This window comes from Scophthalmus maximus, chromosome 18 (assembly GCF_022379125.1).
Source record: "Scophthalmus maximus strain ysfricsl-2021 chromosome 18, ASM2237912v1, whole genome shotgun sequence".
In the NCBI taxonomy this organism is placed as follows: Eukaryota; Metazoa; Chordata; class Actinopteri; order Pleuronectiformes; family Scophthalmidae; genus Scophthalmus; species Scophthalmus maximus.
This window is the reverse complement of record NC_061532.1, coordinates 5,892,360-5,914,930: the sequence shown is the minus strand read 5'-3', so window position 1 is coordinate 5,914,930 and position 22,571 is coordinate 5,892,360. Positions and strand designations below refer to the sequence as shown.

Here is a 22,571-nt window from a genome sequence, read left to right as displayed (position 1 = left end):
GAAGAGTGCTCTATTTGTGTCTTGGGTTGAATAGGCCGCCTGTTGTGTTCTCCAAGCGTTGCGGTTGAGTCTCTGAACATCAGCCATCAGCCAGCTTTGGATGGGAGAACTGGGAGCTTTCAACACACATAAAGAAACATACACACACACACACGCACACAAACACACACACACACACACAAACACACTTTGTCTCTCCGTCCTCTCCTACTTTTTCTCTGTCTAAACCTCAAACCCCAAACCGAAGGGAAATCACACCACGCAGTGACTTAACAGTTTATGAACTGAGTAGCAACGCACGCACACACACACACACACACACACGCACGCACACAAAGTATGCAGATTTTCCGAATTAACTGATTAGCATTAGCTCTGCTGCTCTCAGGCCACAAACACTCTACTGTACAGTCCACTGACTACACAAGATCTGAACTCTGAACAGGATGCTTTCAAAACCACTGCACAGACATGCACACGCAACCGCACACGCATGCATATGCGTACATGAAACACAAACACATACTTGACTGCAGCGTATACCCTAAAAATAACTGCAGTCCAAACGATGTCGTGACCTCACTTTACAAGTTTGAAAGAGATACACAGCTACAGTAATTATACACATATGCGTACACAACTGAACACGGTCGCCACCACCCACCCCCCTCCCCCCTCAACTCTTAGGGCCTTAGTCAGCGTCTGTGTGTCCGTGCGTGGGCCTGTTCCCTGGCAGTGTGAGGGGGAAAAAATACCTTCCCATATGATGTAAACACCAAAGTCCCTGTCGGTGTGTGCGCGCGCGTGTGTGTGTGTGCGCGCGCGTGCTCATGCGTGCGTTTGGGGGACAGGCATTATGAATCGCTCTCTCTGACAGTTTTCAAAATTATTCCACAACACTGTGCAGTTTCTTTTTAAAGATAAGTCCCTCTGCTTTGTTCCACTGCACACAGTGGAAAGAGACGGCACAGACGGAGCAGACCGAGGGCCTGACATGTGACGTCGCTAACCGAAGCAGAGCAGCGAGGTAAAAACAGAGGCCGCAGCTTTTACTCCAGTTTCAAAAAAACATCCTTTATTGAATTTGCGATGGGGTTTTTGTTTTGTGCATGCAGCATTTCTTTTAGTAATGCCAAACAAAGTGAGCGACAACACTTTGCTGTTTAATGGAAAATATAATTATTGAGTCTTCAGGAGGCCCCTTATTTGTTGGTTTAATATGCTTACAGTACCTGACCCAGATATTTAATGTGTGTGTGTGTGTGCGTTTCTGTCTGTGATTGTTTTCTCATTTGCCCATATGAGAAAATGTCAAACTGCCTGCACTTTTAATGACACAGATAACCACTCCCTCACGAGGGACTATAAACTAAAATACCGTATATCCCTTGTATAAAAACTATTTCACCTGTCAATACAGACCAGGGAAGCAATGTGCTGGAATACAACTTCACATGATTTTAGAAAGGCAAAAACGGTGCAACAGAAGACAACATATAATGACTTTATGGCTCAAGTTTAAAAAAAAACCTCTTCCCCTAATGCAGCTGAAACATGGAAAATAGCCATGTCTTTCAAACTTCATGTGTCCATTTTGTAACTTTGATTCTTTGCGATAACAAAATTATGACATTGATACATTCGCTGCCTACGTATCTGAATATGGATACTGAAACGACACCATGGCAAAAATATCAAGAAAAAATATATTTTGCTGTTCGTTTTTGATTTGTCGCATACTACATCCTGAATCTCAACAGCACTGTTTCCTTGCGGAACGATACAAATCTGTTGCAGGCCAAATGTGCTAAATTTACCATTTTAACTGGTAAAGCTATCTGAAAACGGTCCATAATTCAGCCCCTGCAGAACCCCTAAATTTCCTCCCCAGCTCACAGTTTATTCTTTGAAACACCGCTGTGCACAAAGGGATGGAGGCAGTTAGGACAGCTGCCTTGTTCCTGCGATAACCTATAAAGAATTCAGTACACAGATGGGCCTTAGCTATACCTGCAGTCCTGATGAAACACCGTTTTCTAAGTTGTTGTCAATGTCACTTTCCTGTTACTGTACTCGTTACCTGGTAATGCCGTCCGCAGCAGCTTGCTGTAAAGCAGCACGGCAAGCCTCAGGGGACAATATTGGCAAATACAGAATAATGGGGACCGAGATGACTTGCTGTTAAATGTGTTTCTAGCGTTGGTTTCAAGCTCAAAGAGAACTTAAGTGCACAATGGACAGGTGTCAATCTAGTTTGTATGGCATTTACACTGGAACACAGGAAGATGGAATATGTACAACCCTAAAGCACAAGTAGACGTGTTCCGCTTTAGCACATCCGCAGCTGCAAACTAACAAAGTTGGTGTGCTGCTTCACTGTGCAGTGCTAACAAGATTTATTGAGGTCTACAATGAAGCACATTGAACACATTTCCTCCCAAGCACGAAGAGCCAGGTGCAAAACAACCACCTTCTGTCAACGATATTCATCATACACACATTCAGATGTGGTCAGGGGGCACACGGGCGAGCTCATTGGAAAATTATGCGTGCCGTGTGTCTGTTGCTAGGCAACTTTGTCACAATACCCCTGTGACCTTCCGACCCTGCCAAAGTCTGGTGTCGCTGTCCCCGTCTCACACCCGCTCGTGTGTGCGTGCGCATGTGTGCGTTATCCGAGACGACGGTGCGACTGCCGCATAGCAACTGAGGACAGCTATGATTTTCACTGAGCGCGTGCGGTTTTGTGTGTGTGTGCGGGTTTGTTTGACGGTGTGAGGCCGCCGTCACTGTTCATCTCTGCGCACGCCCACAATAACATAATATGGCACACTGTCACTTCCACAGCGTGATCGCGGCATTGACTCAATCAGCCAAAATGCCCCCCCTTTCCACACACAGACACACACACACACACACACATACACACACAGAGGCACACGCGTGCACTCACACTCTAGTCTGTTGTCAAATCACAGCCGAAAATACAGAGCAGAGGCAGGGGCGGAGTAGTCATTTCCCTGAAGATCCATTCATGTAAAATACTGTTATTCAAACCCCTCTCTCCCTTATTCAATAGTCATATTCATCTCTCTCTCCCTCGACTGCAATACCAAACACGCCTTGTCTTCTGCCTCACTGGCAAGTGGCTTTGCGCCCGGCGCACATGCGAGCGAGCGGTTGCTTGTGTGCGCCTTTTCCTCCGCTCCTCTCCATCGGAGCAACGTCCTTGGCCTGTCGGACCTGCGTGCTCCCACCGAGCCCTCCGTCAAACACCTGGGGCGTGCTCTCCCCGCGGTGCTCCAGCCAGTCAGCAGCTCCGGCAGTTAATGACATCAGTTAGCGGCGGATCTTTAGGACCGGCCCCTTGAGGTGATTCGTCGGAGAGAGAGTGCTCTTATTGTTATGATGATTAAGTGTTATATGAAGGGCTATCAGAGGAGAGCCCCTTAATGAAAGTGGAGCACAGAGAGCAGAGGCAGCGGCGGCAGAGCGGTCGAGATTGAGCTTCGAAGTAGCGAACGACTGGAGGGAGAAATGAGGAGGGTTTAAGGTGGGAGATGGGTGAGAGGAAAAGAGGGAGCGCAGGGCTGAATATTCAGCAGCTGTGTCCAGACTTTGCTGACTCTGGGTGTTCATGCTCTGAATGTGCCATGAGAGGTAGACTGTGTGCAAAGGAAACCGCTGTAAAAAAGAACAAAAGGGAAAAAATGCACGCGCAGATTGCATACAAAAGTGCACGGTTTCGTCTTGACGTATTCAGCTTTCATCTGTGCAGGAATTCGAGCTTCACTGTGTCTGTGTGTGTGTGTGTGTGTGTGTGTGTGTGTGTGTGTGTGTGTGTGTGTGTGTGTGTTAGTGTGTGTGAGTGCACGCTTGCAAGTGTGAACACTGGAGTTTCCCTTGCTGTTTGGTAAAAGAGTGGAACGCCCTGCCTCAGAGGAAAATTCCATCCTCAGCTGCTCCTACGCTGTTATAAATCATCAGGCTGCGACGTCCAACGCATTCTGCTTTTTCTGTGAATAAGCTATTGTCATTTGCCTTGCCTTTCCATTTCCCTCTCGCATCCCCTTCGCTCAGTGTTTTCCTACGTTTCCCAGAATGCTCTTTGACACCTCAGCTAACATCCTCTTCCGCTACGCAGCAAATCTGATTTCCGGTTGCTGTTGTACACATGCCTGTGTATAAAAGATACAGCAGTAACTTTCTTTTTCCAATCAAGAAAAAGTGAATCGCACTTTTAAATCTGTCCAGTGACCAAGTAGCATTAAGGTCTACAACAGATGCTGTCACTGGAGATATTTATAAGAATAAACCTTGGCTTTTCCTTTCACACCTTTATAACTGCCGATTAGAACTTATGTCCTCATGTTGTACATGCTGTCCGAAACCATCACTAACCAGCACAAGTTGGCCCAGATGTTTTTCCCTTCAGCTGTCTAAGAATTCAAGGGTGTATTTTTCATCTGCGGTGGCTTCCAGCAAACCCCTAAAATATTTCATTAGTATGGGTTCCACTGGAGGGCTGTGTTGTCTGATACTGTTTCACAGGTTACCCTTACAAGAATACAATCACGGGGAAAACACCAGAGAGCGGCGGTTTTATTTGATCTGATGCTTTTTCTCCACACTGTGATATTTCTCAGGGGCAATGGCTGAAATCAACTTTGTGCCTCACCTGCCAACAGCTGTTTAGCTAAAAGTATGAACTCACCAGGAATCATTTTTACCAGATTTACTTTTTGACTTTCTGACGGAGAGACGGTGGAAGAGGGCAGGCTGGAACAGGGATAATGTAACAGAGGCATTTGAATTTTATCAGCCCGTGACCCTTAATGAGCTGATCTTATCTGCTTCTTGCACATTACACAATATGACTGGTTAGAGACACGCGCCCTTTCGAGACAGCCATGGATAGGGCAAACTTGAGGCTTTCTGCGCACAATCAGCAGTCTGAGCTGCACTCGTCGGCCGACTCGGTGCAGAGTCTCAGCTCAGTTCAGCTCAACGTTGATTCATCTTAAATGTTGTGTTAAGAGGAATTGTTGAATTCATCCTCGAGAAAAGCCAGAACGAGTTTACATTGACTATATGCTGGACGCGTTCACAACGGGTTTTGTATTTGTAATGGCTTCATTCGAGCGCAGAAAGGCTTTGAGTTGAACTAGGCACAACTTTTGCTGCATCCCGGCACGCCGTCATCCAGCAAGATGCCGTAGTGGCCAAATAGATATGCGTCTTGAATTCTGAATTCAGGCTGTTGACCTCGTAACAAATGACAGCCGCCATGATAAGCTCCCGGGGTTGTATAATTTTCCTCGGAGTATTATCGAGCTCTGTGCAGTATTTTGGCATCTGACGAGCCTTTAAACTCATGGATTTATCTCTAACAGAGTCAACTTCCTGGATTGTAATTCTCACCGGTACCTGCGTCAACACGTCCCACTGTGCCTGTGAGGTCTGCTTTGGTACAAAGATACTAAACCCTGTCACTCAGCCCTGATCAGATTTCTACATTTGACAGCTCAGCAATGACCAAGGGTTGAAATTCTATTCAACTCATTCAGCCGTTGAGTTGTGGTTGAATGAGGCGTAAAATCGGAGTAAAGGTGGCACAGCAGCAAGATTTGTCTCAGCTTTTTAAACAACAGCTCACAGTCGGCTTAAAACAGTTTCACTCATGATCATGCAGAAGGCATTCCGATATGTTTAGCTCAGCAATACAGTGCATTTAGAAAGTCTGCTGACCCCTCTACTTTTTCACATTTTATTTTGCTACTTTATGCTAAAATTGTTCAACTTCTAACCCCTGATCTATCAACATTCTAGAAATTGGCCCTTTGCTTTGACTCCTGGAATTTGGCTCAGGTAAATTTATCTTGTTCATCTCATGTCTCTACACCCTGGTCATATGTCCCCACGTGTGGTGAATTTCATCGATTGGACACGATTAGGAAAGCACACTCATCGGGCTATATAAGGTCTCCCAGCGGGAAAATGCATATCAGAGGTCAGAACCAAGTCACAAGGTCAAAGGTTCATCTTCCAACAGGGTCAGTGACCCTGAGACAACACAGAGCCCTGACTTAATCCAACACATCTTCAGAGAAAAAGAGAAGAATCCCCTAAAAACATGCCACATCACTTACATGAGAGATTAGTTCGAAGCATTGGCAGCCTCCATCTACTGTTAATGCCGTGATTGTCCTATAACGTTCTATAACATGCTGCCTCATAGTATTTTGCTATCACTGTGAAGTTCTGGCCTCTGGTGAGCCGTGATCCTCGTGGACCTACTGTCGTATTTTCTGGTCCCACAGCCTTTTCAAACCGTCATGTTGTTTTGAAGGCCTGCTTCTGGGTTGGCCATGTTGGTTTGTGTTTATGGTTCATAATGGAGTGAGTGACTCTTAAGTGTGTCCGCAGCAGATGCAACCCTCCTGAGTTTATCCAACAAATGCTACCGTCATTGGCCTTCACTTGGCGCCGGGGAGATGGAAACTTGCTCCACGGTTTGATGTCAGGGAGGAATGAGAGAGAAGAGGCTGTAAGTAAGATGAACCGAAAGTGTACAACAGGAGGTTTGAGGTAACCTCTCTGTTCGAAATGCGGCGAAAGGACCAGGGACAGGACCATTGTTGCACGGGAGCTCAGGCGAAGCTAGATCAATGCCCGCTTGTTTTCCCCCACACATCACCCCTGGCTAAAGGAATGTAGCGGAAAACGAGGGACTGGAGATAGAAGATCAGAGGCCTTAATATGAACCACATTGTTGTGTTGTTCTCCTGTTTCCCATCTCCTCTGTTCTCCGCATCAGGAGTGAGACGGCCTTTGATGAGTATCTACAAAGAGATTTGCGATTTATAAAGCGCGGCAATTTAGCCAGGTATGTTATCTTAAGCCTGGTAATTTGGGAATTCAATTCACACGTAGGGGGATGGGGGGGGCTCGCCGTGTTTATCAGGCTGCCTCGCATCAGGCCTGTACATTGAAACGCAGGGTCACTCTGGGGCCAATCTAATCGATGCTGACCGCATCTTAAGAATGGGGTTATCAAATCTCTAATCCCACTCCCTATTCTTCATAGTCCCTCTTCTTTCTGCACCATGGATATATGTGAGTGAGTGTGTGTGCTGTAACCATGGATCAGGCCCTGTCTTTCCCCTGAGTTACACATCTAATCACAGCACCGTCATCTTTCATCCCTAATTTTGTTGGCAGTGCCTGTCAAGCAGCATACGCTGAAAGACCGGGTGACTTTGAAATGCTGCTAATGACCCTAGGACATAACTACCCTGTTTCTTTTACTCCCCCTCACTCCTACTTCCTTGTCCACTCCTGTCAGTCGCAGTCGCCGCCATCCTCTTTCTTGGTCGCCGCTATTCTCTGGATCGGCTTCATTAGAAAATGCAGCGGAGAGGGTGTGAGAGAACACAAGAGATCCTGCCATTCATTTATTACTTTGTAAGATGAATCAAACTCCGATGTCTGTAGATTTTGGAAGCAAAGCCGTCAAGAGGTTGATGTGAAAATAAGCTGCTGTCCAAAATGTTATTTAACCTTTATTTAAACTGTGCAGCCTCGCAGTTTAAAAATCTCCTCCATCAAGGGAGGCCGGTCGAGGTGCAGCGTTCACACCGACAGAAAAGCCTGAAACTGAAAAAAAAACACACAAAAAGAAAATACAATCAAACCACGTAGCCAAGAGACCACTTTATAAGCCCTCCAATAGGCAACACAAACTAGCAGGCTCATTGCCAAACCTATTTAAATCTCGACTAAACAAAGCAAAGACAGCTCCTTATTGAGTCTGCCACCAGAACCTTCATTAACCGTGCAAATTCACCGAGAGAGCTTTCAGCTTTAAATAATTTCGCAGCCGGTTCCCTTGAAGAAGGAGCAGAGGACATAAAGGCACTTTTGCCTAATTCGTCTCTGACCTCAGGGACAGATAACAAAGAAACGAAATCCTGCGACTGCAAACAGTAATTTTCCGTTGACTTTATTTTCTGGAGAAACTGTAAGAAAACAGTGAATTACTGGGCCCAGAATGGCCGTTTGCTGTTTATTTATGATAAACTGTTATGGAAGGGGAATAAGTCGTGCAGCGGATGAGGCGGCTGTCACCTCGAGTGTGCAGGGCGACACTGACGAGAGACAGAGGTACGGTCGGTAACGCGGCTCAGTGCTACGGTGGCGGGGACCGAACGGGGTCGACGCACGTGGCAATATAGGTGCAGGCATGAACTGTGCCACAAACAAAACCGGATTTCGGTTTTAAATGACCTCAATCTTGTTTTGCATTGTAGCTGCTGTACTACTAAGTTTTTCCTACTTTCCAGACAACCATTTTTTTTCCATTTAGTTTAGGCTGCAAAGGAATCAAACTGCCGAGATTTGAAGCTTTCCTGGGTTTATTTTTGTCAAACTGGATTTATCCTTCAACTCACCTCTTCTTGGACACTTCCAAGTGAACCTTTTAGGACACTTTGAGGATTACTTTGACAGACAAAATCACATCTGGAGTGTTTTAAGATGTTTACCTTGCTACTGCAACATTCCTGGTGCTCTGTATTTCCTGTCCTCCTGAACTTTTACACTATCAAATAAAATACCAAAGGAAACCAATTTCAGAATCTAAACTAAATATATAACTGTAATTTTTGAAATTCTGAAGTGCTGATAGGGTGATGATTACATAATTTTTTTGGATAATCTTTTGACAGCGGGTTTAAACACTCACTCTCAAGCATCCCGAACTCTTCCCAGACTCGTCGAAGTTGACGCGAGACGTTCGGACAGGTTTGATATTCAGCAGTTAAAATCTGACCACCCAGCTCTTGAGGCTCACGTTAGCCGGCATTCTGCTGTTGACAGACATTAAAACTGATGGGTCAAATCTCACCTCCAGTTCTCGACCTGTGTCGACCTTTCAGCCGACTCTATTAGCAATTTGTTGGCACCACGGTCTCCATGTTCACATCCACTTCCACATGACATGTTGCACCGCACGCCGATCGCGCCGTCTGCTGCGATATTCTCGACAATATCCCGTATTGTGCGATGCGCCATTACTTTCTTTTCACCTTGTAGTGTGGAGACAAAAAGGCGCTTGAAAGTCCCACGTCGGTGTGATCCGTCACATCACTTTTGCCTTTTCTTCTAGCATGTTTGTGAGTTTGCAAACAGCTTGAATTTTTTGTTTCCTCAGCATTGGGAACACTTTGCAGTTGACATAAGGTATCCTGTGCAGTGTTAGAAACAGCTTGTAGGAGTGGGAGGGAGGAGTGAAGGATGTAAGCAGAGTTGTATCATCAGCAGAAGCAGTGTAAGGATCGTCACCAAAGACAGAGCGGCGAGGACAGTGGAGGCTCCTGACAAGTTGCTGCCTCACTTGTACCTCTCACTTTTTTTTTTATCTCACTTCCTTTTCCCAACCGGAACGAATCGTCTCCCTCGTCGCCTCTCTCCGCCAAAGATGATCTATCAAACCTCTTCAATCTCGATCGGCATTCCCGACCAAACACACGAGTGCGTGCAGTTTCCCTCGCCACCGAGTTTTAGGTCGTCTGCTTATTGATTGCAGTCCTCCTATTTTTTGGGGCGAATTTCCACAAGACTCAAAGAGCGGAGGGAGCTGGAGAAGCCGGAGAGGGCGGACCTTTGGAACCGGACAGGCTATTCCAGTGGTTGTTGCCATGGTTTTTTGTTGTCGGGACAAACTGTCGGCCAGTGGCTGAGAGCCTGAGCTGCTGTTTGTTAAAGATAAGTGGAAATGGCCAGAGGGGGGGCGAAGCAAAAGAGGGAGACAGACAGAGACATAGAGAGGGAGCTCTGCCTTCATTTTTTTGTTTTTTTGACTGCAGGACATCCAGCTGAAAAACCCTCAACTACCTCAAGGCTTCATCCGCCCCACTCCCCCCTCGATGTAGGGATCCCGATAGATCAGGCTCCCCTCTTTAAACAGTTCACCGAGCCTTTCTTTTCGCGTTTTCTCTGACCAGCACCCCTCCCTGCCTGCTATCAAAGCTCTGCTGGCTGTGCACTGGCCGCTTTGATACTGTATAGTGTTTCTGGCAGTCTCCCTCTCTTTCTTTTTCTAACTCTCTCTCTCTCTCTCCTTTCCCACAATATTGTAAAAGAGCACAGAGTGCCAACAGGGACCTGCTCACTGTCAAAGAGAAAAGACAGGGAGGCCTTAGAGGGAGGGAGGGAGGGGGGGGGGGGACTGGCCAAGGAAGGGAACAGTTGAGGAAGGAGAGGAAGAAAAGGTGGCAAGATGGAGATTATCCTTTTATCATGATTATTGGCATAGTGTTTTTGTTAAATCCGAATCCCGTATGATATCTGTTTATTGTGTCCGGATCCTTTTCCAAATCTTTATTGATTTTTCTTAAAGGTTCAGCTTTCAACATTTCTAAAAGTTAAACAAAAGGAATAAGTAACAGGTGTAGTCCTCTTACTTTTGCACACATGGTGGTGGTCCTACTTCACATCCGTCCTTTTCTAATTGGCCTAAACTGAACAACAATTTTTTTTTATGATATGCAGGAAGAGCCCTGAAAGTAACATCACACAATAATTTTGGCATTAGAAGAATCAGCACAGTGGTACATTAAAGGAATAGTACATCTTAGGAAATGTGCTGAATCACCTTCTTTTCACGAGTTAAACAAAACAATGAAGATGACTGGTTGAAGGAGGGAACGGCCTGTCTCTCTCCAAACTTCAAAAGTGATCAACTACCTCTTTAACATGTTTCTGTTAAATAAACATTGTAAAAGTGATCAATTGTTGTTGTTCCATGTCTTATAACTCTTTCACCTCAACCTCAAGACACACATATTGAGATTCAACGTGCTAACGGTCCTTCCCTGGGTCCAGCTCCCTACAGAGTGATGATGAATACGTTTCCCAAAATGTTGAAATAGTCTTAAATTGTTTTAATCATGTGCAAGCTGTATGAACGTTCCAATCAACTGAACAGACTCTGACCACTGCAAGTGACATGACTAAGTCGGCCGATCATTTCGCAAGAGGAAAATTGGCGCTCTGTTGGTCCCGTTGAACTGCACACACACACGCGCACTCCACTTATTATAATAAAATGGATTTAGAGAGTGCTGTTTCTTTATCAAAAAATTTTTTTTAGCCAAACACGCACACTGACATGCCAGAGCACATTAACAAGAGCACAGCCAAGAGTTTTATTTGGGCCTTTTGGCTACATCCATCACTTTAACCAGTAATGAGAAGCCTGCAACTAGCAGGTTTTGTGGATTGATGGCTTTTTGATTGCTCTACGCTGTGAGATGAAAAATGCAATTGATTTGTGACCGCCTTAGCTTATTAAATATAGGTACGTTAACATTTTGGAACCTGATCCAAAACAAACCCTGACATTGTTGCCATCTACCAGTAGTTATGTGATTTTCTAAATCAGACTCAGTGCCAGAAGAGCAAACTCGACTTTTAACTGAACGAGAGCAGGCAGAATGGGCCGACGAGTGAACAAGTCAGTGTGTACGTTCGGGTGATTGCATGCCGGCCCCGCGGTGTGTCATGGCCATTACCATGGAAGTCTGGAGCCCTGGGCCCGTGCTTTTTTTAAGCTTGACCTGCCACAGTGGGTCCAGCACAAAAATTGCAGACACACACACACACACACACACACACATACATACACACTCCACCACCAAGGGCCCTCCAGGCTGCACACACACATGCACACACACACACACACACACACACGTCACCTTCAAGCGTCGACATCCGCAACATCAGTTAGCTCTGTGCGCGTGTGTGTGTGTGCGTGCGTGCGCGAGTCTGATTGTTCACCATCCTCGGAGAACGAGGGTGAGCGTGACTTCATGATCGCTGGCTGCTGATGAATCCAAACTTACTCGGTGTTTGCCGGATGCAAATGTCTGTTTGCTTCATTTTTGGTCAGCCGTGCGTCCGTGAGCGGCGCGTGCCATCTTGAATTGTTCACTGGAAATATTTGATTTTCTTGCGCCATACATCACGCGTGTTCTCTGTCTCTGGGCTCATAGTTACTGTGTGTTTCTTGGTAAAGCGCCGTAGTGTTTTTGCAGCATTATAAGCAGTGGCCCCATTGACGTGTTGCTGTGCTCTCATTTTTCAATTTGAAAGTTCTGGGGCTCAGCTCCTCTAAATATACTATATATTATGTGCTTATTATCTGCTTAGTTGGTTTGCCAATAGACAGAGGGGGGTTAACGTTTACTCCTCTGGCAGAACAGGCTCTGGGCTCAAAGTTACAATATTGACTGTGCAAACAAAGGGCCTTGACCTAATTTAACCACAAAGCCAAATTGTTTCATTTCTTACACCATTTACATTGTGGCTATGATTTTGTACTTTGAACACTATATAAAGTAATTGCACAGCAACTAATGAATCTTTTTGTTATTATTTAATCTCTGTTCATTCCAGATTCATTCATGAATTACTCAGACTTTAAATTGTGAGGAAATAGTACCCAAAAAAACTAATTTTCCCATGGTCTAAGGGGACATCTTTTTCTAATCAACTGTCCAAGAGCTAAAGATTTCCAATTATAGAGAAAAAAAATAATCTGAGGAAGCAGCAAATCATCATCATTTGAGAAGCTGGATCCAGTGAATCTTTGACTCTACGGCAACATCGGTCTGTTGGTTAGTACACCGCTTTGGTCCTATACTGAAACAACTGTATCGCTGTGAAAAGATGTACTGACATCAATGCCGTCCCCAGAGCTTCCATTCCACTGACTGGTGACTGACGTGAGTGTGACACCACCATGACGCTGTAAATTTGTCGGGAGGCAACAAAAGCACCTTTTTCAAGGTCAGGGCAAGATTGGGGATGATAAATGTAAACAAACACGTTGAGTCTGAAGTCCCCGTGGACTTTTTCTGTATTAACCGAGCGATGTGAGAGCCTTAACGCAACCGTACAAAGTTCAATTATTAAGTGGAGAACAAGTATGTTGTCTGTGACCATTTTACTGATACATTCTTCAGTATCAACAGATTTGCATCTTGCCAAATTAAAGACATGTCCCAATTATCTTGATAGAAAACGTAATCTGTTCTGTTGAGTTTCCTACAAAAGCGAATGTCTTTTGCAAATTAATTTGAATGTCATTCCTAAGAGACAGTGTTGGCGTGTGTGTGTGTATGTTTGAGTCCATGCTCCTATTTGTGTGTGTGTGCGCGTGCGCGCGCGTTCGACTGTGTGGGTTGCCAGGCAGCCGAGAGCAGAAGCCAGGATCAAGGGGTCAGGAGCAGTCCTCTGGGACACCCTGACCCCTGACCTCTATTCCATAACTCTTTACTGCCGTGGCTGACATAAAAGGAAGACACACTCAGACCTTATAGGATGTGATCGGTCCTGCTCCACTTCTTTAAAGCCCCCTGGAACCCTGATATTTGTCGTCAGGGTGAAGCAGGAAATACAGAGCGTGGGGGGGGGGGCACGATTTCACGGGCTGAAAATGGAGAACATCACTAGGCTTCCTGCAACCGGTGTTGACATATATGTAGCAGAAGTTATTATTTTCTCGCCTCTGAGAGAGTTCTCATTTTCTCCCTTTTCTCAGTTGGTCCTCCTCTCCCCTTCAATCCATCCGGCGAATGTGGAGGAGGGATAAAGGTCGTCCTTTTGTCATCAAAACTCCAGATTAGTTTTGCCTCGGTGCATCTGACTCTCTGCTTTATCACTGTGGCCAGAAGAGGCACAAGGTTCAGCTCACCCCCCCCCCCCCCCCCCTCACTGTAAAGTAATAACTCCTACCAGCTACTCTTCCATTCTTCGCCGCTATCTCCTACACTTCTATTACTACTCCATTCTGCGGTGGGGGGGATTATTTTCATGGCACTGGCTTTATTGGGCTGTATGGTAAAGACTGGCAGGAAAGCAAGGAGCAGGAGGACGTGACATGCAACAAATGCCACGAGCTGCGATCAGACTGACAGAGTTGTAATTGTTGCCTCAGCCCGCCTCAGCCCAGAGCAGAGCATGAGTGGGGTGCTGACAGCATGTCATGAGCCTATCTTGGTTTTTATTTTAATATTACGGCACTGATGTGGTTTTTTGGGGGGGTTCTGTAACTTGACGACTTGAGGATTTCGCTGAAAGTCAGCTCGGCTAATATCACAGCAGACTCCAGGAAAAGGCAGCGAATTGAAAGTACATTATTGAAATGTTGCTCCTGGCGGCGGCACACACACACACAAACACAAAACGCCTGCTAGTCGGACGGGAAGAGCTGCCAACAGGGGGATGGAGATCTTCTGAGGATTACATAAATGCGGCGCGTGATTTAGACGAGTATCTGCGAGAGCATGAATGCAGCGTAAGATGATTACGCTGTCAATTAGAGCTCATGATTTATCCCACAACCCTCTCCGCTCTCAGAGGAGTTTGTTAACCTTTCTATCCTCCGCGTAAACACTGGGGGCCTCTGCCTCCAGGTGTAGAGGCTTCGCAGGGTCGGGGCTGGCCAGAGGTCGGCGAGAAAAGGTCAAGGTCAATGACATTCACACAAAATCTGTTTTTTTCTTCATATTTAAAATCTGAAACAAGCTAAGACACTCATCTTAGTTCATTATGAAAACTTTTAATCTCTGGTTAGATCGTGTTACTTGGTGAACTATTAGCTGTTGGAATTTAAAGAACCACTGTGTCATATCCCTTCATTTTTTTTTTGCAGACATGACAACAGCAACAGATCGTACTGACATTGTTTTGCTTTTAATGTCCCACCATTGTTAGCTGAGGCTCGACACGGCTGGAATCAATCAGAAGACTGAGGACGTGGACCTTTAGGTTTATCAATTTCCTGTGACCAACGCGTCCTGGTAAAAGCGTAATTTCTTGGAAAATAAATTTTGCCCAGATTAGCTTCCTGGATTACTGTCTTTAGAGGACAGGTGGTAAAAACTGGGCTGCACATTTGATGTAGGTGTTAGGAAGTCTGTCCTCACTGAATGAGGATATAGAAAGGATACTTCCTCTGGCTGCAATTTATTCACATTGATTGATTGTTTCCATCAATTTGGTATTTTATAGACAAATTCATTTCTATCACGACAGAGATGAGGGTTCGTTTGTGACCTTGGAAATACTAATTTGAGAAAACCATATTCTGTATCCTTGTGGATGGAAGCGGGGTGGGATTTTTTCTTCAATGTGAGGCTCACTTAAATTGTAAAATTAAGCTTGTGGTTTAGAACTAAAAGCTCCAGATTGTAAGAGTGTGCTCATTTGCTTTTCGATAGTTGCTTTTTTGCCGAAAGGTAGATGAGAAGGTCAGTGCCACGCTCATGTCTGTGTGCTAAATATGAAGCTACCCCCAGCAGTCGGTTAGCTTTTTGTTTAATCCATATGAAGGCTGAAGAGCAAGTTGTGGCTTTATATGTGGTTATATGTCCCAGACTGTTATATACCAGTCACTCCCTCGAGGTATTGTGAGGTTGCCAGGCAACCAGCGGAGACTCGGCTAAGCTAACTGGCTGCTGACGGTAACCTGATACAGTATGTGCCATGCAGACCTCGGAGTGTGCAGAGCGTCCGAACACGTTGAACCATTTCTCAGCCCAAAGTGTGTTGTGACTGGAGTATGCTGAGCTCACATGCAGCAGCTGTATCTCCGCGACAACTGAGCAAGCGCCGTTCGCTGATGAAGACCATGTGATGTGGTTGAAAGCGTTTCGAAAAGTAGTGAGAGCACCTTGAGTTCCCATCGCCCTAAAGTTATTTCTTCAGACTGTTTGTTTCGTATGAGCAAAGTACAATAACAGCATCGTTGAAAAGACTGACACGATTTTAAGAATTGCTGTAAGTAATGTTCGGTTGATTCATTTGTGTTATCAATTAATCACTCGATCGTCCAAGATCTGCGGTCATTTGCTGAATATCACTGATTACACGTCTGTCCTCACTTGTGGAGTCTAAACAAGTTTGTTTTGAATGGGAAAAGAAAGCCATTTAATCAAAATTTAAAATCCCCGTTATCGATGTGCACTGCAGTGTACAAACAGAACCCGTGTGGTGCCAGGGTTACAGTGAGAACAGAGACACACTTTATGAAAAGCACAGACACTTAGATGGAGAGTGTACTTACAGATAGAGTCTACATCTACTCCCGTTGACACACACACACACACACACACGAAAATATAAGAAGGAAAAAAAACATGCACACGCTAAGCCAAATGTGGACACGCCAAACAGAGACGAACGCAAATGAAAACAAAGCATGCAAACACAAAGAGATCCAGAGAATAAAGAAGACAGAGAGAATAGCACAGTCCCATCTGTCGAACAAATGTGAGGATGCTTCACACACTCGCACACACACACACACACATGCAAACCATTCCCACACACACACACACATACACAAAAGCAGCCGTCATTTAGTCTGAACTTGAGCGATATCTGCCTTTGTCCTTTAGCAGTTGATCCTGAGGGGCCGCTGTAGAAGTTGCATGAAAGTTTGTTTAGAGCTGAGTAAGTATGTTAAGCTTTATGAGAGCCCATGGGAGACATGGTGACACACACACACACACACACACACACACACACGCTCTCACACACACACACACGCTCACAGACGCTCACTTACACACAAACTCCAATTCATCCGCTCGCACACACACAGGCACGAGGCTTGGGCGGCAGCTCGTGCTGGCCCCAACCAACAGTGAGGAGTTTGTTGTCATAGCAACAGTAAAATGAGATGACTTTACTGTCAGCCGTAATGTTTCATGGCCCCCTTGCCGCTATGGCAACATAACAAGGAGGAGGAAGAGGAGATTGAGAGAAAGAGAGCATCAGAGCCATCGCTGCCTTCCAGCAGACGCCTATCAGGAACAATGTCACTACGATGCCCTTACTTTCTTCTCAAGACAAACACACACACACACACCCACACACACATAGACACACCGTGACAAGCCTGTCAAACACCTGCATAAATACACTCGTGCACACACAAACCCATCCCTTTGATTGTGTGTTCACTATTTTCAGCCACAGCGTTATCGTCACCGGGGCAATTTGAATTCATTACGCTCAATGTCAGCAGTTGGTGCAACAATGCTGTACATCAGACAGGTACAGCTTGTTGAATGAGCATGTGTGTGTGTGTGTGTGTGTGTGTGTGTGTGTGTGTGCGCTGTCAGAAAGTGTGAGGACCAAAAAGAGAGGAGAGAAGAAGAAGCGGAGAGGGAGATCAGAGACACGCGGCTCCGCCGAGCTTTTCCCTTCACCGCGCAGAGAGTCGGATGGAGCAGCGGGGTGACTATAGGCTGGCCGACGATATGCAGAGCAGCAGCGCAGCAGCTGTACATCACATATTCTATATTTAGCCCAGTCCTTCCACTACAGCCTATCAACACTGTTAAGCAGAGTTTATCTGTGCCGGTAGAAAAGTGAAAAAAAGAAAAGAAAAGAGGAGACGGGGAGATAGGTGGAAGAGCGACAGACACAGGAGGAGGGGGGACAAAAAGCACCAGATCTAGAGAGGAGGTGAGGTTGTTATGTTCTGTTGCCATGGTGACGCGGCGGCCGGAACTGTGGCAAACTGACAGTTGTCGCGGCACGGCGGGTCGCCATGGGTGACAGCTGTCAGTCAATCGCGCAGAGTGAGGGGACAGATCGGCCGATGATCACCTCGGATTAGGCGAAAGCGATCGCAGCGCACGGGCGCCGGACAGAATGTATCTGGACTTAACTCATGTCCTAATGGTGCTGCCCTCTGGCGTGTGCACTTTCGTGTGTGTGTGTGAGAGTGTATGTATCCATCCATGTTTGCACGTGTGCATACTGTTGCATACTGTCTGTTTATTTGATTGCTGTGCTTTTTTTTTTGACAGAATTTGTGGTGCACATGCAAATTTAAGTTCATGCCCTTCATTCGCATGTCCGTGTCCGTGTGTGTGTGTCCGTGTGTGTGTGTGTGTGTGTGTGTGTGTGTGTGTGTGTGTGTGTGTGTGTGTGTGTGTGTGTGTGTGTGTGTGTGTGTGTGTGTGTGTGTGTGTGTGTGTGTGTGTGTGTGTGTGTGTGTGGATGGATGAGAGAGACAGCACCTGTGCATGCGAGGGTGTCTGCGCGTGGACAGATCCTGCAACATGTTCACAGGGTGAGCGGAGCGGATTACATTTTGCTGTCGGTGCCGCCCGGGTCCTTTCCCACAGCTGTCTTGTTCTGGAGGACCATCAAAAGCCCCGGTTGTGAGGCTCTCCGATTGTGGCGTGTGATACTCGGGGACCGTTCCCCTTCAATTACCACACTCTGCCCACGTCTAACGAGCACAGCATCGCTCTTATGTTAAGAGAATAATGGCCTGATCAGACTAAGGGTTGGATCTGAGCTCACACTCCTAATTTCTCTCTCTCTCTCTCTCTCTCTCTCTCTCTCTCTTTTCTTGGCAAAGCTCCCGATCGTGATCATCTCCGGTCATTGATATCCTGCCGCGGATAACCGAGTCCGGCGGCTTAAGTTTATTTTGCACTCGATCACAGCTCTGAGCTTTGACAATTAATTCTCCTCCCGCTGACAACATGTTCAAGCACAAAGAATCACTCGTGTGACCCCGGCAACTATTGGACCTCTAACTGCATTCATATGTTATGACAGCAACCCTGTGTCATGCCGCTGGTACGCCTGTAATTAGGGAGGTTGTTGTACAAGGCAAAATTTCCTCAACCGGTGAAGCACTAAATATGCAGTCCCAGTTAGAAACCGACAGAAAGCCCCAGAGAGAAAAGTGATGATGTATGTTTTACCCCTCAGATCTAATACAGCATAATTCAGAATGTGGTCAAAATCTTGTTGCGTGCCTCCCTTTGGCCTTTCACACGACTGAAGAGCCAACTGACTTTCACAATCTAACCTTGTTTCTTTATTCTCTTTCCCTTTTTCTCTCCCCCTGCTCCTTCTCCAACCCATTCAATGCACTCCTCCTCTCCCTCTCCCTCCGCCTCCCCAATTTCCCTCTTGTCTCTGCTGCCTCCCTCTCCAGGAGTGAGCCCTGGGCTGGATGGGACCCACCATGCCCCCCAGCAAGAAGGCCCAGAGCCCCAGTAGTGGAGCCAGTGCCTCGCAGGGCATGAGCCCGCCGTACCGGCAGGGGGACGCCGCCACCGCCGCGTCTGAGGCTGAGGCGGCCGACCTCTCACTGTCCCTCTCCGCCTCCTTCTCCAAGGCCGAGGACGAGGAGCTCACCAGCCTCTCCTGGCTCCACGAGAGCACAGACCTCCTCAACAGCTTCAGCCACTCGGGGCTGCGCAGCGTCTCCCCTCTGCAGGACCCTGACGGGCAGCACCCGCGTTCGCCCTCCTCCTCGTCTCCCTCCCCGGACGACGCCCTGCTCGGCGACGGACACTCGGTGTACGACTTGGCAGCAGGCGCCAACCGAAAGCCGCCGTACTCCTTCAGCTGCCTGATCTTCATGGCCATTGAGGACGCGCCGAACAAACGGCTGCCTGTTAAGGATATCTACGGCTGGATCCTGGAGCACTTCCCATACTTTGCAAACGCCCCCACAGGCTGGAAGAACTCGGTGCGCCACAATCTGTCGCTGAACAAGTGCTTCAAGAAGGTGGATAAAGACCGGAGCCAGGTAAAGACGTCAGCAGCTGTGCAGAGAAATATTGGATCACACTGATTTTCTTTTTGAGCACATGGTTGTGTGTACCTTAGTGCGTTAGAAAGAAAAAAAACAAGAAAATGTGTCCATAGTGTCAAAATTGAAAACCTTATTCTTCTCCGGTTCATTTACTCGGTTCACTACGTTCAATTATTTTCTGACCTAGTTGTTTAGGGAACATTTCTTGAATGACTTTTCTTGTTAAGACAACTTCAGACAAAGGCTTTTTAGAAAAAATGGTGTTTTCCATAAAGTTAGACACTGAAGAAGCTGCACTTGAAGGGGCAATTTTGGAGAAAGCTTATCTCTCTCTTTGTTGATACTTTCCTGCTCTGGCCGGGCCGCGAATCCGTGACCTCTGGTGTGGGAGTCCGACGCACTAACCACTAGGCCAAAACCGCCGCCTTGCAGCGCCACCCGCTACCAGGTCTCCGAAGGTGTCGACGAGTGATGTTTACAAACTGCGCTCGCATTGTTGTGTGGCGCGGTCCACACCATTTTTGGGTTTACGATTTACAGAGCCTGGGCTTATTTGATTTCGGCGCTTTTTTACAAAACGTGTATTGCTTTAGAGTCACTTCCTGCCCCTTTGAGTATCAGCAGGATTTGATCCAGAGCATCTGTCACTGCAACCTCCCTTTTGCCCACTTGTCTCCACGAAACAAAGGGCATAGACAATAATGAGAAGAATAGACACTTTGTATTGTTTTCAATATTTAAGAGATAGCAGAAAGTGGTGGATGATATATATTTAGAGAAACTATCTAGTCTCTGCTGTCTGCGCATGTCAATCTAGCTTCATAGCAACCAAGCGCCGGCAGTCAAAGAGGAGATGACATATGAGTAGCTTGTTCGGTCAATATGAAAAATACCATTTGTTAAATTGGAGACCATAAGAGTCATCATTAAATATAATGTTACCTTCAAGTGTCAAAACTTTTTTGGTGGTGAATAATTATTAGGCCGTTACTGTAAGTGCTTGAGAACTTTGATCTGGTTTTACTGATCCAGATAAAGTCTTAACCTATCCTTATCATAATTTCAACGTTAGTTATACAGTATTTCTAATTATTAATTTCTCATGAAGAGGAAACTGATGTGGGTTTACAGGTGTACAGTTAGATCTGGCTCAGAAACCAACTCAGCTATCGGAAATTTCAAATGATTTCCCAGCTCTAATTCAGACCGATGCAGGATATTTTTTATTATTATCTTCTAATCAGTCTTCATCAATCATTTCTTGAATTCCTTGTTGTGAAATAATTCTGTCGTCACTTGGTTAAACACAGGCCCATTATTCACTCATTCATGTGTGGTTATTACTTATTTCGCAGCCAGACAGTTATCAGCCGTTTGCAAGCGTATCCGACTCGAAGTCAAACGTATTCCATATTTTGTCTACAGCTGTACCAGATTCGGCCTCATCAATACTTGATGATCTCTGCTTTCATACTTCTCTTTCACCGTGACGCTCTGCGCTCCCCCGGCGGGAACAGCATTTCGCTTTTGATTTCAGTCTCGATGCAGTCTCTTACACCGGCTTTCCCGTCCACATTTTACTCCATTAAAGACTCGGGGTAAACGGGGGAATGAATCCCTCACTCAATTAGTGCTAAATTAATGCTGGAGGATTTAATAACACAGATGCCAGCAGACTTTAGATTTCATCTTGCCCGAGGGCTGTTGGGGGTTGGTGGCTGGGTTGGGGACAACAACGAGGACCAGTGCTGGGGTTGCGCTTTAGCTGATTGAGATTTTACTAGAGGATATGGCTCTTTATGCTTTCCTTGACCGGCATGTGATTCTCTTCCTTTTGAGTGAGCTGCGTGTGTGTGTGTGTGTGTGTGTGTGTGTGTGTGTGTGTGTGTGTGTGTGTGTGTGTGTGTGTGTGTGTGTGCGCGCCCTCGCGCTATGCTGTCATCTGGCCCTTGACTACAACGGCACAGAGTTTTTCTTGTATACATATCTCCATAGTAACTAGGTTGCAGTTGACATAAAAGTATGCTGTTGCTGTAGCAACAGGAAAACTGATTTGGCTTTACTGACTTAGGTGTGTGTGTGTATATGTGTGTGTGTGTGTGTGTGTGTGTGTGTGTGTGTGTGTGTGTGTGTGTGTGTGTGTGTGTGTGTGAGTGTGTGAGTGTGTGTGTGTGTGTGTGTGTGTGTGTGTGTGTGTGTGTGTGTGTGTGTGTGTGTGTGTGTGTGTGTGTGCGTGTGTGTGTGTGCGTGTGCGTGCGTGCGCGTACGTGCGTGCGTGCGTCTGCGCGCAGAGCAGCATGTGTAGAGGTGATTTTGGCAAGGACAGCCCGTCTTGTCTTCCTGTCACTGCACACTGTTTAAGACAGCACGCTAATTAACCCTTCAAACCTATTCCTCCTCTCTCACATGCGCGCACACACACACACACACACACACACAACACACAGTGTATGTCTGACACACTAACAAACAAGTGGACGCCATAACGCACACTTGCAAGCACGCGTGAATGCTTAAAAAGGACACACACGAGCGCTGTGCCGGTGTAGAAATGAGGGCACATCTCTGCAGACTCCTACTCTACCTGCCAAGTCCCGCGCTTTATCTGAAGCTGCAATTACAGAATCTCTGTAATTTCAGTCCGACTCGCATTCAAAGCTTCTCACTGAGAATATCCGCATGCGAAAATACTCCTTCTCTCTCGCTGCTTCGCCGTTTCCTTACCTGTTTGTCTTTTCTAATTGAGCATGCAATTACAGGGCCTCGGATATTTGTCTTTGTGCTGCGTTACGTTCAACTCATTGTTTGCTGTGGAAAAGGGAGGAAGACGGAGGGGACTTGGTTAAGGGGAGGCTAAGTTATCGTTGTGAGGGATTGACGGAGAGACATAGGGACAGAAGGGGAGAGAGAGAGCGAGAGAAGGGGGGAAGCA

The 22,571-nt window shown here is 46.3% G+C and overlaps 1 protein-coding gene across 3 annotated transcripts in view; it reads left to right on the top strand.

Moving 5' to 3' along the window:
- The window catches only part of ches1 (checkpoint suppressor 1), a 56,676-nt gene that overhangs the window by 7,524 nt on the left and 26,581 nt on the right, over positions 1-22,571 (top strand). For 2 of the 3 annotated variants that reach the window (XM_035617729.2, XM_035617731.2), the window contains exon 2: positions 19,034-19,633. In XM_035617729.2, the coding sequence (XP_035473622.1) occupies positions 19,052-19,633 (582 nt within the window). In that variant the 5' untranslated portion in view covers positions 19,034-19,051. Of the gene's footprint in view, positions 1-17,209; positions 17,539-19,033; positions 19,634-22,571 lie in introns of those variants that run through there. The other variant, XM_035617730.2, reaches the window with a different exon arrangement.